The 18,291-nt window shown below is 35.9% G+C and overlaps 1 protein-coding gene across 2 annotated transcripts in view; it reads right to left on the reverse strand.

Moving 5' to 3' along the window:
• The window catches only part of LMBRD2 (LMBR1 domain containing 2), a 41,887-nt gene that overhangs the window by 22,023 nt on the left and 1,573 nt on the right, over positions 1-18,291 (reverse strand). For both annotated transcript variants that reach the window (XM_055325352.1, XM_055325351.1), the window contains exons 2-6: positions 11,288-11,524; positions 10,930-11,027; positions 9,062-9,157; positions 6,033-6,200; positions 4,832-5,042 (exon numbers count right to left, since the gene is read on the reverse strand). In XM_055325352.1, the coding sequence (XP_055181327.1) occupies positions 4,832-5,042; positions 6,033-6,200; positions 9,062-9,157; positions 10,930-11,027; positions 11,288-11,461 (747 nt within the window). In that variant the 5' untranslated portion in view covers positions 11,462-11,524. The remainder of the gene's footprint in view (positions 1-4,831; positions 5,043-6,032; positions 6,201-9,061; positions 9,158-10,929; positions 11,028-11,287; positions 11,525-18,291) is intronic.

An 18,291-nucleotide genomic window follows, 5' to 3' on the forward strand; every position in this document is an offset into this window, starting at 1 on the left:
GGAAACAAACATCACAAAGCACCTGCCCCTTTCCAATGAGAGTCCTCCACAGCAGTCACAACTACTGACTCATTCCACATTTGTTTATTAAGAGCACACTAATGCCAGCACTGTGCTAGGTGGAAAGTCACCGTAGTCCATACTGGAGGATGTGGTAGGAAGACATGATGTCACAGGTCTTTAAAGATTACGGGCTGATGGGATGCCTGCGTGGCTCAGTGGTTGAGCATCTGCCTTTGGCTCAGGGTATGATCCCTAGGGTCCTGGGATTGAATCCCACATTGGGCTCCCTATGAGAAGCCTGCTTCTCCCTCTGCCTATGTCTCTGCATCTCTCTATGGGTCTTTCACATAAATAAATAAAATCTTAAAAAAAAAAAGATTATGGGCTGATGGTGAGGTAATAAACAGGTTAGGGATTATGAAAGGTATAAAGGGGTTGGGGGGAATCTTTACAACCTGTAGTTCGCAAAGAACAACAGTATTCTATAATACTAATGGACTTAAAAAAAAAAAAAGAGTTGGAACCACTGTTCTTGGCAAAAGAAACGGCATGTTCAAGGGCTGGGAGGCAGAGAAACTGACCAGGGTATTAAAAAGCACATTCTGATTGTAGAGTAGAGAATGGCCCTAGGGAGGCAAGGAAACCATCTGTCATATAGACAAAATTATGAAAAGATATTTATGTCTTATATGACAAAAAAAATCACTTCCCTTATTATATAGAGAGTGCTTACAAATCAAGCAAATATTGGGAAGACACATAAGAAACTCTATTGTGAAATGTCTGGTAAGATCATCAAGCTCACTAAAAACAATTACAAACTTTAAAAATAAGAAATTTTCTGGCAAAATTATATAACTTCTTTGGAAGGTAATTTAGCAATAACTATCAAAATTTAAAATATGTAGACTTTAAAAATACTCTGTACCAGTAGACATTGCTCCTGTCAGGAGTTTAGCTTAAGGAAGAAAACACATTATTCAAAAAGAAATGGTATGGAAAATACTATGTAATCCAGTGTGGGAGGCTTTCTGATAAACTTATTACTTAAGCTGAGATAAAAAGAATGAGTAGGAGGTAGGTCAGCCAACCAAAGGAAGGGGCAAGAATATTCCAGAGGGGCAGCCTGAATGAAGGCCTCCAAGCAGAAGTGCATGAAGAGTTTCAAGGAACTGAAAGAAGTAATGTGACCATGGGAGGAAAAGGAGAGTAAGCGCCTGAGCAGCACTTGATCCGGCTGAAGAAAACCAAAGCCCTCCAGAAGGCCTTGGTAACAGTTCATCTGAGGTCAGTTGAGTGAGGCCTAACTGCAGGAGTGTGACAGGATTAAGACTTGGGTTTTTAAAAGACTCTCGAATCATCATTGCATTGTATTACTAAATTGCCTTCAAATTTTGTTGACTTGTTAGTACAACTTTGAATATGAACCATACAGTCTGCTTATAAATTATGCATGAAAATACTGTATTTTTCCTTTAAAATTTTTGAGCCATATTATACAAAAATAAGTACTGAAACAGTTAACTAATGATATTTACTATATCTGTTATAAATTTAAGATTCCTTTAAAAGTTCGTAACTTCTATGAAGTGAAAGTATTTGAAATATTGCTTATTTTCTTCATCTAAAATAACGTAACTTAGACTCCTAACTCTGGGAAATGAACTAGGGGTGGTGGAAGGGGAGGAGGGCGGGGGGTGGGGGTAAATGGGTGACGGGCACTGAGGGGGGCACTTGACGGGATGAGCACTGGGTGTTATTCTGTATGTTGGTAAATTGAACACCAATAAAAATTAATTTATAAAAAAAAAAGTTCGTAACTTCTATGAAGTGAAAGTATTCGAAATATTGCTTATTTTCTTCATCTAAAATAACGTAACTTAGACTCCTAACTCTGGGAAATGAACTAGGGGTGGTGGAAGGGGAGGAGGGCGGGGGGTGGGGGTGAATGGGTGACGGGCACTGAGGGGGGCACTTGACGGGATGAGCACTAGATGTTATTCTGTATGTTGGCAAATTGAAAACCAATAAAAAATAAATTTATTATTAAAAAATAAAATAAAATAAAATAAAATAAAATAAAATAAAATAAAATAAAATAAAATAAAATAACGTAACTTAGGGCAGCCCTGGTGGCTCAGTGGTTTAGCGCCACCTTCAGCTCAGGGTGTGATCCTGGAGACCCGGGATTGAGTCCCACGTCAGGGTCCCTGCATGGAGCCTGCTTCTCCCTCTGCCTGTGTCTCTGCCTCTCTGTGTGTGTGTGTCTCTCATGAATAAATAAATAAAATCTTTAAAAAATAAATAAAATAAAATAACGTAACTTAGAGCACTGACATCACTGTGCCTCATCACTAGGCAGGGCAGACAGTATCTACGAAGTCAGGCTAATGGGCAATTTTAAATAGTGGCTATTTCTCCCTCCCCCAAATTCACCTCAAAAAATGACAAATGGTAGAGATGATCTCTTACGCCTATAGCAAATACCTTTTGAATGGTTTGACATGGCTTATAAGTTTATTAATGCTCCAAAGAAAAATAACAGACACACAGATGTATATATTCACCTCAGAGAAAAACATAAAACACTAAGCTGGTTTTTACAAAACTGTATTTGGGAGATTTTATGGATAGCTGAATAATATAATTAATAATTACCCAAAAAAAGGTGATTGACTTTTGTTATGTTAAAAATGTATTCAAACCAGTCTATTTTGAACATTTTTGCTCAAAGTATTCATATTCTTGTCCCATGCCTTATTTTGCACACCTCCATCAGACAGATCATCCTAAAAAACATAGAGGATCAGGTCTCTTCCCACTGCAGGGTGTTAATGATTCCCTACTGCTTTCAAAAGATAGTCTGGACTTTTCAGTCTGACATTCATGGCCCTGCTATTTTGGCTACAACCTGTCTTCTAAATCTTACAAGCTTTGTCTTTTCCACATCAACCTATGGTCAATTAATTTGGTTTTAAAACCTGGTATCTGACCAGGATGCTTTCAGCTATGAAAATTCTATCCATCCTTCAAGGCCCAGATTACACTTCACTTCCTTTTCTGATCACTATTCAGAAGTCAAGCCTCTCTTTACTACCACTGTGCCTTTGTATCCTTCACATCACATTGGCCACAGACTGTATAATTTTCCACTCTAGACAGTTAGTATCCTAATGGCCAGTTCTGCATGGCACTTAACTCATCAAGAAGACAAGTATTTATTAAATGATGAAAACATTTTCTCAAGCTTACAAATTTGTAGATGTTCAGAAAAACATAAAAGACCCCAAAGTTCCTTTGAAACAAATGGGCAAAGAAACTCACATGTGACAAATCATGCATTGTTTGATGGGGGGTGAAAGGGTGGGAGTTCTGCTATGTATGTGGACCTGCTGCTATTTTCAAATCATCCATTAGGGAAAGAAGGTTTCTCAAAATAAATATATAAATGTATCAAATTAATATTTTGTACACTTTTCTAAAAATTTTTAAATCCCTTACATGTGTGTTAAAATAACAAAGCACTAGTTCCAGTCCTAATTTCTGACATCCTGTTCCTTAGTAGAAGGTTCTTACTTAACAAATAACAACAACAAAATCCATCTTTCTTCAGACATTGATGATTCCTCCTAGTCAAATCGAGGTCTTGCTGTAAAAAACGGGATTTACATTTCTTGAAGGAATATTGAATAACTGATATAAGTCATATTCCTCAAACCTGGAAAAACTGAATCTAGTACTAACTTTTAAGGGAAACACTATCAAATTTAAATTATCTTTTAAATATGTTTTCATCGGGACGCCTGGATGGTTCAGCAGTTGAGCTCTGCTTTCTGCTTGTGATCCTGGAGTTCAGGATCGAGTCCCACATCGGGCTCCCTAAGGGGAGCCTGCTTCTCCCTCTGCCTGGGTCTTTGCCTCTCTCTCTGTGTTTCTCATAAATGAATAAATAAAATCTTCTAAATAAATAAATAAATATTATTATCAAATATAAACTTCTATATTTTTCCTCAAGAACTCAAATTTTCAAATATAAATTTCCAAATAAACCAGATATAAACATAAAATTAGTCACACATAAATTATTTATTTTGAAAAATGTAATAGTAGCCATCAGAAGCCTGAGGAAATGTAACAGAATACTATTTGTAGGGATCCCTGGGTGGCGCAGCGGTTTAGCGCCTGCCTTTGGCCCAGGGCGCGATCCTTGAGACCCGGGATCGAATCCCACGTCGGGCTCCCAGTGCATGGAGCCTGCTTCTCCCTCTGCCTGCCTCTGTCTCTCTCTCTCTGTGTGACTATCATAAATAAATAAAAAAAAAAATTAAAAAAAAAAGAATACTATTTGTAGACTTACTCTTACATTTTGAATTGTCTTCTACCATTCTTACATTTTATAGGGAAAAATGTAAAAAAGCCACACCAGATTTTTCAGTGACAACACATATTCTTCTGTTCATTTATTCATTCACTTAAAAAAAAATGGGTGCCGAATATTTAAGTGTCTAGAGGACCAAGGAATGCATGTCAGCATAACCATATAATTGATCAACTAACCTGGGAGAGGGGTGCTATTCAAAGTTATCCCAAAATAACAAGCATAACCCTGCACTGTTGAATATATTCTCATTTAATCTTTGTTGGTTGAAAGGTGGAGGGGACATCTTGTGAAGCTGAACTGCCAATAAGAAGTCATGCTAATGGATGGACCATTCTGAAGGATCACACATCACCAAATTTTCAGTGTAAAGCCCATCAGTGTGCTAAGAACAACAGCAGCAACAAACCAACTGTGACTGGCTGTAATGTGAGGTTTAAATATGCTCACCTCCATGACATCTTCTAAAGTCTCTTCTGCATCTGCTTTCTCTGTCATCAGTTTGGCTGCCTTAAAATACGTTTTCATAAGCAGATAACCTCTTTTTGCTCCATTCCAGTATGACCGAGGAATTTCTACCAAACCGTACCCCAACAGCAGCACAAGAAGGAACAGGCCCCATGTATTTGCTGCAGCTATCCCGATTGTCTGAAGCTGGTTCCTGAGAAGGAGGAAACATAAGCAGACAGCTGTGACAGTTATTTTTCCAAGAAAAATATAAAATAAAGCTAACTAGTGTTAAATCATTTTTCAGAAAATGGCCCTAAGGGATGGCTAGGATTCTATATGAAAAAAATTATCTTCCAAGCCTCAGTTACTTTTTTAGTGACAGCAGATAGTCTGCACATTCCAAGAGGAAGTTAAAGTGTGACTGCAGAAATAGAGTTTAACACAGGAAACACTGCTTCTATAATAGTTAAAATTAGAGTCTAGGATAATTCCTGGCAAAAAATATATATATTTTGTCCAAAGAAAAGACAATTTTTTCATTAGGTGCTTTTTAGTATTAATTAGCCAAGAGAAGCCTGAAAAAATTTTAAAGCCTAAAAAATATTTTAACTTACATTGAGGCATACCTACAGGAATGCGATAGTGAGATTCATTACTGCTCCATTACTAAATTTCTGAGATCTATCTCTTCACATATATTATATAGATCACAAGTATAACGCACATTTGTTATTATAATGTCTGAACCTATCATCAAAGAGAAATATGCCTTCAAATGATAGTCAGAACAAAAGAAAAAACATTCACAAATTCCAATGAAAAGGAAAACTAATTATTTTGTCATATACAAAACTATACACCCAAAACTAATATTACACTGTACGTTAGCTAACTGGAATTTAAATAAAAACTTTTAAAAAATCGTAAGAGTTAACACTTCTAACACATAGCTATTAAACAAAGCATTAGTCCTTTGTCTAATAGCTACATTTAAATATATTATTCCATTTTTTCCTTCTTAGTAAGAGGGATTACTGAGATTTCTTTCTGGGGAACCTATAAAACACATAACTTGACATGTTCCTCAATGAAATGTCTATTTATCTGCATATATGACTTAAAAATAAATTTTAAAAACTGCAAATATAAAAAAAACTGCAAATATATATAGAAACAATGTTAAGAAGACAAGTTTTCTTACCATTCTAAGTGCAAATGTGGGTTTACAGCTACATAAATTAAAAATGCTCCAAAAATCAGCAAATAGGTGCCGTAATAAATTGCATTCTCAATCAGTGCAGTTTTGATCTTTCCAGTGATGGAAAACCCTCCTGATCTTGCATATGACTGCATAAAAGGTAACAGAATCCTGGACATTTGGAAAAAATATGATTAAAGAAAAAATTGATATGTCTTCTCATCTCAAAATACTAGAATTATGTGAATCTCAATTGCAATGTGTAGTTCTTTTCACAAATAAATATGATTTGAGTAATTATTAATACTGAACAAACTCTAATACATGACTATTTTGTAATATTACATTTTGGAGAAAGCAAAGCACATCTCTGGGAGAAAAGGGGGCCACAAAGACCAGCAGAGAGTATGACAGTATGAGTGACTGTCTAAGAAAAAAAAGGGGGCCACAATGACCAGCAGAGAGTATGACAGTATGAGTGACTGTCTAAAAAAAAAAGACCTTTAGAGTCTTTATGAAGACTTTGGACTGCATTTAGACAATGAGGAACCTTTTTCTTTAAGGGAGCCATGATCGAATTTAAGTCTTTTAAAGACTGATAAGGCTTTAGCAGGAAGAATGGACTGAAAGGTAACAAAATTGGGACTATGTAGGAGAAGGTAAGGGGTGGCGATGTGGTAAGAAGCAGGAGGGAAGCCTGGCTATCAATACACTGAAGTGAAGTACTTAGGACACATCTCAAAGGAGCTGCACAGGAGGTAGTCGGCCATCCAGCTTCAGAATTCAGTAGAAAGGAGTAGAAACACAGATAGATTCAGGAGTCCTCACCACATCCGTGGTACTGACATGACACGAGCAGATGAGATTTAGAAAGGTGAATATGTAGAAGGAGAAGGAAAGAGCTGAGGTTGAGTCTGTGAAAGATCCTATTTTAAAGGAGAGAGAGAGACACAGAAGGAGGAAGAGCCAGCAAAGGAGACAAAGAATAGTAGAGAGGTATGGAAGAAAACCATGGAGCAAATGGAGGAGAAAACAGGAGAAGGAAGTGTTTCAAAATGGAGAGAAAACAATAATCAAATGTTGCCAAGAAGTTAATGCAGAACCTGTGTGTATGAGTGATGTGGGGCAAAAAAAAAAGGCTTTGATAAGTTGAGGATAGATTGAGCAATGAGTAAATGAAGATAGTACAGGCAGACAATTCATTTGAGAAGTCTGGCTAGGTAGGATATACTGTGGCATATTGATATCATGGATGATTTTCCAGAAATGAAAAAGAAAAGAACACTGATACACGCAATACAACATAGATGAATCTTCCAAATTTGTGAGCCAAAAAAGAGATGCAGAAAAATACATACCATATAACTCCATGTTTATAAAGCTCAAAAATGGTAAAACTAATCTATAGATGTCAGAATCATGGCTACTTTTGATGGGGGTGGAGTGGGAGAGGGGTATGAGGGAAGCTTCTAGATGTAGCATACACATTATCAATGTTCTATATTATCAACTGAGTGCTAATTATCCAGGTGTATTCACTTTGAAAAAAGTCAAACTAAACACAATTTGTCATTTTTCTATACCAATTTATAGTTCAATAAACAAGCCTCCCTCCAAAAATTAAGCTGTGATGTACTCATCAATGAGGTTAGAAGCCAGGAAGTTGGAAACGGTTATATGTGAGAGATTTTTTGTTTTTTTTTTCTTTCTTTTTTTCAAAAAGATGAGAGAATTGTGTGTGCTTTGTTGAAACTGGCAGCTGCAAGTATAGGTAACAAGAGCTGAAGGGAATGGGTCCATATTTCAGGAAGAGGAATTTCACTCTGAAGTCAACTTTGAGAGTGACTCATTCTTTGAGAGGAAGGGAAAAGGATGGGTTGGTAGGTGTGCTGGTGAGAAGCTGAAAGAGCTGCCATCTGATGACTTGTATTTTCACTGTGAAGTAGAAAGTGAAGTCCTCTGCAAGGGGAGAAGGGATTGATTCTAGGACATAAAAGAGAGAGAAAGAGCCACAAAGCGAACAGCAGAGTTTGAGATTTGGAGTCATTAGAAAGACTTACCCTGGATGAAGAGTGAGCAGACTAGAGACACAAAGGAGGAAAGTCTGGTAATACTGGGGGCTCACATAAGTTCAATGAACATGAATCTACAGGGGCACTACTCTACTCTGCTCTCTGATTATTCTCTTGCCATGTGCACTAGCTTCAGTTTTAGAGCTTAGTTGCCTGCAGAATATCTAAAATGCTCAGTACATAATGAATAATGTGTTTGGAGCACAGCAGAAAGACAAAGCTTTGGAGTGCTGGGTGGCTCAGCCCGTTAAGACTCCGATTCTTGATTTTGGCTCAAGTCATGACCTTTGGGTTGTGAGAGTGAGCCCCATGACAGGATCCATGCTGGGATGCTGGAAATGGAGCCTTCTTTTTTTTTTGGAATGGAGCCTTCTTAAGATTCTCTGTCTCTCTCCCCCTGCCTCTCCCACCACCCCATCTCTTAAGCAAACAAAGACAAAGCTATAGTAGGTAGAAAGAAACATTTGAAATACATTGTGGCTATGGCAATAATCAGAGCCATATAGGGAGGGTCAGGTAGCAAGATGACCAAAGATGGGACACCAGGAAACATCAACATTTATGAAAATGGGCCACAGAAATAGAACCTGTGAAGGAAATGCAGCAGGTTGGGCTAAGCAGAAAGAAAGAAAACCAATAGACAATGATGACCTTAACAAGAGCAGTTTCATATAAAACTGGGAATAGAAGACTGAATTGAAGGTCAAGAGAGAAGGAAGTAACTAGTGGGGAACAGTGATAGGGAAAAGTTTTCATTTTCTATTTCTCATTTGTCTGTTTTTTTTTCTTTTCATTTCTTTTAAGATAGGAGAGAAACTGAATGAGCAGAAAAGTAGAATGTACAGATTTAAAAAAAGTAACACTTGAATAAATTCTAGAATATGAAGGTTCATGAAGTATAATCTTTTTTTTTAACTGTAACCAAATTTAAAGAATTTTTAATCCTTTACTACCACTTACCATGTTAAAAATTGTGATGTCCAATATACTACCCTCCAGAAAATTGGCATGATTCCATCAGGAATGTAACTCCATGGCTTGAAACATGGATGCTGGCTGTTTAATAACAATTTATAGCTAATTAATAAATAATTACTTAAATTATACAATTAATTTGTGCATGGCAAAGTTCATTTATATTCAGATGCAAATTACTGACTCTAACTTCTAAAATTTCATAGAAAACTTATAACTCAAAGCTAACTACCAAACTAAAAAAACAAACAGAGAGGAAACAAAACAGTTTGTTCTCGAAGAGGAATGCCATTTAAATTTTCAACTTTCAGGGATGCCTGGGTGGCTTAGTGGTTGACGGTCTGCCTTTGGCTCAGGGTGTGATCCCAGAGTCCCAGGATCGAGTCCCACATCGGGCTCCCTGCATGGAGCCTGCTTCTCCCTCTGCCTGTGTCTCTGCCTCTCTCTGTGTCATGAATAAATAAATTAAAAAATAATAATAATAAATTTTTAACTTCCAGTGTATTTTTAGTTCTTGAGTAAAAAGACAGCATGATACTCACCTAACAGACTGAAAATGTGACAGCCTTTAAAAGGGAATGTGTATTGAAACTCAATCTTTGATTTGATTGCCCTTAAAATACATACCCCCTAAAAAAATACATACCCCCTAAAAAAAAAAATTAAAAGAAAAGAAATACATACCCCATTTGAGGGGCTGTTATTTTCCAGGGAGAAGGGGTAGGGAAGCAAAAGACATTAGGTGATTAACTCCTGAAACTGGAGCCCTAACTAATCAGTCACTGCAACACAGTTCCCATAGAGAGAGACCAATATCTGTAAAATTCTGTTTGAATTTTCTGAAGATATATGCATCTGACCATAGTATCTTCCATTAATAGTCTTCTAGACCCTAAGTATATCATTTAGCCCAGGAACTTCTAACAATTCATAACAGCTACTTATCAGATCCAATTTTTAATGTGCTTCAAAGGGGAGTAATGTTTCAAATTTACCCTTATTCAGGTTAGATTAAAAAAAAAAGCTGCAAAAAGAAGCATGCAAACACTACCTAAAGCATTGGTAAAAGCTACAGTCAACATTTATTAAAGTTTTTTACTTGGAAGTTGGATATGAATTTACATAATCTTTCAATAATTTGAACTTTATTCATTCTCGGTCTAAAAGTAAAAATGATTTCAGGGTGCCTGGCTGGCTCAATCAATAGAATGTGCAACTCTTGATCTCCGGATTGTGAGTTTGAGTCCCATGTTGGGTACAGAGATTACTGGGTGTTATGCTGTATGTTGCCAAATTGAACTCCAATTAAAAAAAATATGTAAAAAAATAATAAATAAAATCTTAAAAAAATAAAATCTTCTAAAGAGCAAAAATAAAAAATTAAACTATAATGATTTCAAAGGATGCACAATATGAAAGGAACATCCTACATATAGAATAAGCTCCTTACCCTTTATACAACCTTGTAAATCAGGAAAAAGAGAAAATGAATGCCCCATTTTTTAGACCAGAGTAAGACTGAAAAGAAAAATAGCCATTGGAAGTCACATTCTTAGTAAGAGGCAGAACCAGGGCTAAAAATGATCAGGTCTTCACCACATTTCTCCTTAGTGTCTACTGAAACGCTTTGGGTACCAATAAATATTTAAAATTTATTTAAGATTTAAATTTAAATAGAATACAAGGTAATTAAAAGTCTACTAGCAAAGGATAGAAGGTGGGGTAGTGGGGTGAGTAGAGAACAAGGATCAGTTTTTATAAATACAAAATCCTAAAGGTAAGAATTGACAATTTTAAAGCAATTTTCCTCTACCCTATTAAAATAAATAAACAAACAAACAGGAAGCAAATACCTGGGAACTGGGGCAGCAGTTGCATATAATCCTGTGATGTTGCTATTCTCAGGAGGGCTTGAGTTTGCAGCAGCATGCTTGCACCGATTATATATAGTCTAAATCAATGAACACATGGTTTAAAAGTGAAAAATCAAAAGGTTACCAAGTACTTAATGGGTACTGGAGGGTACCAACCTATCCACCAATTACCTTCCTGGCTAGGCTTTTTAATGATTAAATTCCTACAGTAAGATTTAAATACAAAATATTAAATATAACCTTATATAACTTAGCTCTCTTAAGAACTAACATATCTCAAACATGCTGTATGATTAAAATTGCCTTTTGAATTGCAAAACTCAGTTTCACCTCTTACCGTACTAACATCCAGAGGCAATATGAAGACGATAAGAAAACAGAGATACCAAGCTAGTAGTGTTCCAACAATTACGAGTCTATGCTGTTTCTTGAAGTCTCCATATCGATGAAGTAGGAATAATGCCAGAAAAAAGACAAAAACAATCTCAAGTCCCAAAGCTGCACCGCTCATTATTGAATGTTCACTCTGACTAACCAAAGCCACTCATGTACAGGTCTGGGTCATATCTGTAAGCTGGAAAAGAAAAAAACAAACAAACAAACAAACAAAAAAACAAAAAAAACAGCATTAACAAAGGAAATAGCCACTTGGAAAATTCCTAAATATTTATTAATGTATTAATAAATTCTTCAGAAAATTATCAGGCTTAACATTGAACTATAAATAAAAGGAAAAGGATAATTCCTACTCTCAAATATATATCTTATTTTTTAAAGCAGATCTTTAAAAATTCACATAAATTATATCTTCAGGAAAAAGGTTATCCTAATGAAAATTGCACTTGTTCTCAAAATATTACAAAATAAGAATACTGAATGTGAATAGTTTCAATACCGTGTCATTTGGAGTTGGTTTCTTAAGTTCTAAGTCCCAACAGAAATTTTATACAAATATACTATTGACTAGATCCTAGGAAACTAGGTATTTTGTAAAATAAAGTTTTCTGAGTCATCTGTAGCCCATTACTTAAACTGTTCCAAAAGAGGGAGAGGCAGCATGAAAAAGACCATTTGAAAGTAATATTTTCTTTGTGTGAAAGTTTTATTTTTTTGTGATAATCTTGTCTAACAAATTTAACAACTTGAAATTCTTATTTATTTACTGCTTCACAAAGTACAGTTAACCCTTGAACAAATAGGTTTGAACTGTATGGGTCCACTGCTACACAGATTTTTCGATAAACAGACTACTATAAATGTATTTTCTCTTCTTTATGATTTTCTTAATAACACTTTTTTTGTAGCCTAATTATGACTGATCAGTTATAAACTTGCTATTAGCTACAAATTTTTTTTACAATGGTTGTCAATTTTTTAGCCTGATTTAGTACTTTAAAATCTTGTAGATGAATAAACAGAATTATGGATCCTTAATTCAATAATAAAGAAATGATTTGGTTACATCTCTTCCCATTTTCAGTCCATCAGTCTCCTATTCTTGCTATAAACAATTCCTACAAATGTAGATGCTTAAAACAACACTCTTATATCATAGTTTCTGTGGGTCAGATGTCCAGGCACAACTTGGTTCAACTAAATTCTCAAGATTGAAATCAGTGTCAGCAAGTTAGCGTTCCTCTCTGGAAGACTCTGAGGAAGACTGTACTTCTAAGTTCATTTAGGCTGTTGGCAAAATTCAGTTTGTTATGTTTATAGGCCTGAGATCTCCATTTCCTTGCAGGCTGGCATTTGCCCTTGCTTCAGAGCCCTCTTTCCAGTCTTTGCATGTGGCCCTGTGTATCTCAAGAGTTAGCAATGGCTTGTCAAATTGTTCTCAGGCTTGGAATCTCAGATGTTCTTTTTTACCCTCAGCTGGGAGAAAACTGCTTAAAAGGGCTCATCTGATCTCATCAGGAAAATCTGGATAATTGAGTCAGATTTACAGGTTCCAATGATTAAGGCACAGCTATCCTTTGGGGGCGTCTATTCTGTTTACAACACCATCTATTTCTGTTCAAGCTGAACTCTTGTTGTTTTGTTATGACACAAGTTTAGGCCTAGAGGTCCCATTAAATTGGAGATGAAAATTGAGGTTTTCCTAATCTGAGATGAGAAAATAATAGTTTTAAAGTCTGTATCTTTGACCTTGTACCTAAATTCAAGTGAGGAATTATTTTTCTACAGTCCAGAATGATAGCATTTTCCAAGGTTCCTTATGAATTCCTAGCCTGTTTTAGTTATTTCAATTGAATAATTTTGTGTTCAAAGCTAGGGGCACCTTATTCTCTAACTCAACTAGTTATTTGTATCTTAAATTCATAAAATCACTGTCAATTAAAATCTAATAAAGATAAATATTAGACAACTCAGGTTTGGCTTACTGAAAAAACTCATCACCAGGGAGCATAGCAATTTGACAATACATACCAAAGACCTTGAAAAAAGACACATATCCTTTGTCCTAGCAATTCCTCTTCAAATAACTTAAAGGAAAAACAAGATGGGAACAAAGATTTATCTATAATGTTCTTTTTCATGGCAGCATTATTTAAACAGGAAAACCTAGACACAAATGTTTGTACGAAATAGTCCAGGAAGTCTTAAAAATGTCCTCTAGTCTCATCACTGTCCACTGCCTTTTTGAAAAAAGCAGCCAAGGGTTTCATAAATCACTAATCCTGCTAACCTGTCCATGACTCATGGGAGCAGGGATCTGCATGCAAGTTCCCTGCCCATGAGTCAAGGACCACATAACAGCAAAACTCCATTGCAGAAAGTGATTCGAGGAGGCCACCAAATTCCCCCAGTTTAGAAGAAAGGTGAGATCCACAGGGACACTTTAGAGTTGTCAAAAGGGTTGGGAGTGGGCCTAAGGGAGTATAGTATGCGTAAGAAACACATGGACAAATATACATAAAAATGCTAACAGTGGTTGTCATAAAATAGTAAAGAGAGGATTGCTATATTCTTCTTTGTGCTTTTGTGTATATGTGTTTTTAATTTGAAATAATGAACATAGGTTATTTTGTAATTTCAAAATTATTTAAAAATCAATGTAGTAATACGAAAGTAAAGTACATGGCAAATAGGAAACGAGAAATTCTGCCATGGTTTTAAGTGCCTAAAGTCACAACTATTTTAAAATACGAATGTTTTGTTATACTCTGGGAAACCTGGGTTCCAAACCCTAACTCTATTTAATTGTGTAATTTTATGCAATTTAAACTGTTACGTGAGGATAAATAATCATTACACAGGTTGCTATGAAGATCAAATGAAATACAAAAGTGAAACACCAAATAGGGAGTTCTAGGCACAGAGTAGATCCTCAATAAATGCTAGTTGGTAATCTCCACCTCCTCATATAATGTGCTTCTAGAAAATAACTAGTTGCTTCAAAAATCTCAAAGCACAGGTTTACACTAAATAGCCTCCTCTGCCACCATCTGCCCCCCCCCCCCAAATATGAATGGATACCAAATGCTTTTTGCTTCTCATTCTCTGCAGTTACCAGAGCCTGGGCCTCCCCTGATTCCTACAAAACAAAAAAATTATCTTTGCTCCAAGAAACTGCTCCCCTTTCTTCTCTTGACAAATTGAGATTACCTCTTCAGGTCTACAAGGTAACCCAAACACTCCTTCAACTGTCTGTTGGAAAGACAGAACACTTTTCAGAGCCATGTCAAGAAGATGTACTAGGGGATCCCTGGGTGGCTCAGCAGTTTGGCGCCTGCCTTCGGCCCAGGACATGATCCTGGGGTCCCGGAATCAAGTCCAGCGTCGGGCTCCCGGCATGAAGCCTGCTTCTCCCTCTGCCTGTGTCTCTGCCTCTCTCTCTCTCTCTATCGTGAATAAATAAATAAAATTAAAAAAAAAGAAGATGTACTAGATGTCATGTAGAAAGATGATACCATTTTTCTAGCACATGATCAAAACAGAGGTGGATTAGAATGGATCATTTGCTGACCTGCAACCATGTATAGCTGTGCAAAAATATACTCAAGGGCAAAAGAGGAAATATGCCTCTGATGGCAAAACTGGTCCTTCTAGTAATATTCCTCAAATATTAAAATACTGTGTTTAGGCTAGATGACAAAAATGAAAGAAGACCATGCAAAAATTTGGAGGCATATCAAAATCCAGTTCCATGTGATTAGAAATTGAAAGAGAAATTTAGAGCTACCACAGGTTGGCATTAACACCACAGCAGCAAATGTAGATTTTACTCAAAATAAAAATGCCAGTTCATTCATTCAAATTTTAGTGCTTGATATCCAGATATAGTCTATCTTTCAAAATATCAGTTCTGAAAATCTTTGAACACTTAAAATCCAATTTAGTCATTTACCAATTATCGAGATAATCATACAATGCCTTTCAAACGCCTTACATAATTAGCTTGTTAATGTTACTGACTTGGGGTACTGTTTCCCAAGTATTTTATGGCTGATAGTGTTTTTTGTTGTTGTTGTTGTTGTTGTTGTTGTTTTAGGCTAACCACTCTTTAAGTGGAAAATTTACAGGTAAGGTAATTTTGGAACTTGAAGCATCCCAAAGATCTTCAAAAAGAAGGAGAAAGGGATCCCTGGGTGGCGCAGTGGTTTGGCGCCTGCCTTTGGCCCAGGGCGCGATCCTGGAGACCTGAGATCGAGTCCCACGTCGGGCTCCCGGTGCATGGAGCCTGTTTCTCCCTCTGCCTCTCTCTCTCTGTGTGACTATCATAAATAAATAAAAATTTAAAAAAAATATTAAAAAAAAGGAGAAAGAGAAGACAAAGAAGGATAGAAGGAAAGATTTGTGGTAGCAACTCCACAAGAGATCACAGGCAAAAATTCCGTTCAAATAAAAAAAAAATTCTGTTCAAATCTAAGATTCTGAAACTGAATGAAAAATTTCTAGCCAGAACTCAGTGATTAATCAGACTCTGCATAATCTATGTATCTTTATTCAGAAATGTGAAATAATAAAAACTAGGAGACAATTCAAGATCTGAATAATGATAAACTGGAAGTATCAGAACTAGATGTGAATGGTGAAAGTCAACAATTCTCTACCACCAATAAAACGTTAAATCTTCCAAATATGACCACCATTATTCCGTTTAAAGATTTCAGGTACAGGGAGAATTCAGCTTAGGATACAATAGAATACCACAAGAGAATGTAGCTCCTACTCTAAAAATACAAAATAGTTGTAATATTTTTTGAAGCCATTTTCAAAAAATGAGCTGAGTTGCTAAACCAACCAGGTAAACTGAATTCCAAAGTGTGACAGACCCTTCTGAAGACAGACAGACATGTACAAAGTGCTTAACCTTTGTTAAGACATGAGAGAGAGAGAGAGAGAGAGAGAGAGAGAGAGCGCAACCCTATAAGCAAGTGAGAAGAAAACAACTAGAATTGTAATGGATTCTTAAATATTTCAGGTAAAGAGATTATAAGATTTATTTTGGTAATTAAAGAATAATCCTTAGAATCTTTCTTAATAAAATAATTTAAAAAAAGAAGAGCTAACATTTAGTATGAGTTTACTAGATTCCAAGCATTATGCTAGCACTAACATACTTTATCAAATTAGACTACACAACCCAATAAGAAAGGACTATTAATAACCTTGTTGAATAGAGAAAAGGGAAGAGAGAGTAAGTGGTTTGTCCACATTCCTACAGCCAGTGAGTGGCAAAGCTGGGATTCAAACCTACTCATCCTCACTACAATTGGGATACAACACAGTCTCTTTTCGAATCCAGACATACTTTATTAACCCAATTTAAACTCTTTAAACAATTTCTTTTGGTCAGTTTTCAGAGTGAGCAAATTTAAAACATTCTATTAGTTATTCCGTTACATATATCAAGATAGAATGCTAGAAAAGAAGTGTTTAATATAGAATTTAGCAAAGACTTTTAACCTTCCAGGTAAGATTGCTATTACTTAAGGGTAATATATGACTCTAATCTACATGGGGAAGCTAGAAGAGAAAACATAGACCAAATTAGAATAGGGAAAGGACCCTTCTGTTACTTCAAACTGTCCATCACAGCATTAAACTATAGAGATCTAAGGATCTAAATTAATGGAGGGAAAGGATCCTTTTGAAATTTGGCAGGTAAAAACTTCTTACCATGTAATTGTTCTTAGCCTTTTGTTCCCCACAGCTAAATAATATGAAAAAAAACCTTAAAGAGTTCTTTAAGGCTTATTTTATACTATGATAGAACTAAGCAAAAAAGTACATCACTGTTCTATTTAAATATAATCTCTTGTCCTATTTGATTTTCAAAAACACTAATGTACTACTGGAGATTATATATATATATAATATTTATATAATTATATAATATATATAATACACCTCTCACTTAAAATGGGACATGGAGTGTAGCGGGCAAAGATTTAATAAATAAAATTAATCAGCAAAAAAAATAATCCATATCAGTAGCAGTCACAATGAATTTTTGAAAAGACCAGATAGCAATATCTATGTAGCTGATAATCTCTTCAATGAGCACAACTCCTTTTATCAAACAGACTCCCAGGTACCAACGTAAACTTTTATTTACTATACAAAGAGATAGCCATGATTAGAATAATGCAGAATAAAAAAAATGATTGCTATTTCAGTAAGTTAAAGTATTTTTGTTACCAGGGAAAACTGTTAGTAAAATATCTATTCTAGAATTTGAAGACTGATTTTCTAAGTTGACAGGCTCTCTTTGAAGTCTCTCTTTGAGGGTCTCCTGTCCAATTCAGATATTTCAAGTATTCTGAGAACTAGAAATGTTCCCTGGCTCCTGGAAACTACTTTTTAAATCCTGCTACCAGGGGGCACTGGGTGGCTCAGTGGTCAAGCGTCTGCCTTTGGCTCAGGGTGTGAATCCGGGATCCTGGGATCGAGTCCCACATGGATCCTCACAGGGAGCCTGCTTCTCCCTCTGCCTATGTGTGTCTCCCATGAATAAATAAATAAAATCTTTAAAAAAAAACCAATCCTGCTATCAGGATATTTCTCATCTTTTTTGAGAGGCAGAGACATAGGTAGAGGGAAAAGCAGGCTCCATACAGGGCGCCCAATGTGGGCGTCGATCCCTGCATAGCTCAACCACGGAGCCACCCAGGCGTCCCTATTTCTCATCTTTAAATGTAAAATCATCCCATTAGATCTTCCTAACTATAAGATCTACTTTACATTTAAAAACTTTGTTAATTCTCATCGTGGCATTTAAAATATTTTTTCCTTGTTTTTCTTCTCCATTAGCATATACATAACCTTCCATCCTTATGCCTTTATATATATATGTGTGTGTGTGTATATATATATATATAGATATACACATATATA

This window comes from Nyctereutes procyonoides, unplaced genomic scaffold, assembly GCF_905146905.1.
Source record: "Nyctereutes procyonoides isolate TBG_1078 unplaced genomic scaffold, NYPRO_anot_genome, whole genome shotgun sequence".
NCBI classification, from domain to species: Eukaryota; Metazoa; Chordata; class Mammalia; order Carnivora; family Canidae; genus Nyctereutes; species Nyctereutes procyonoides.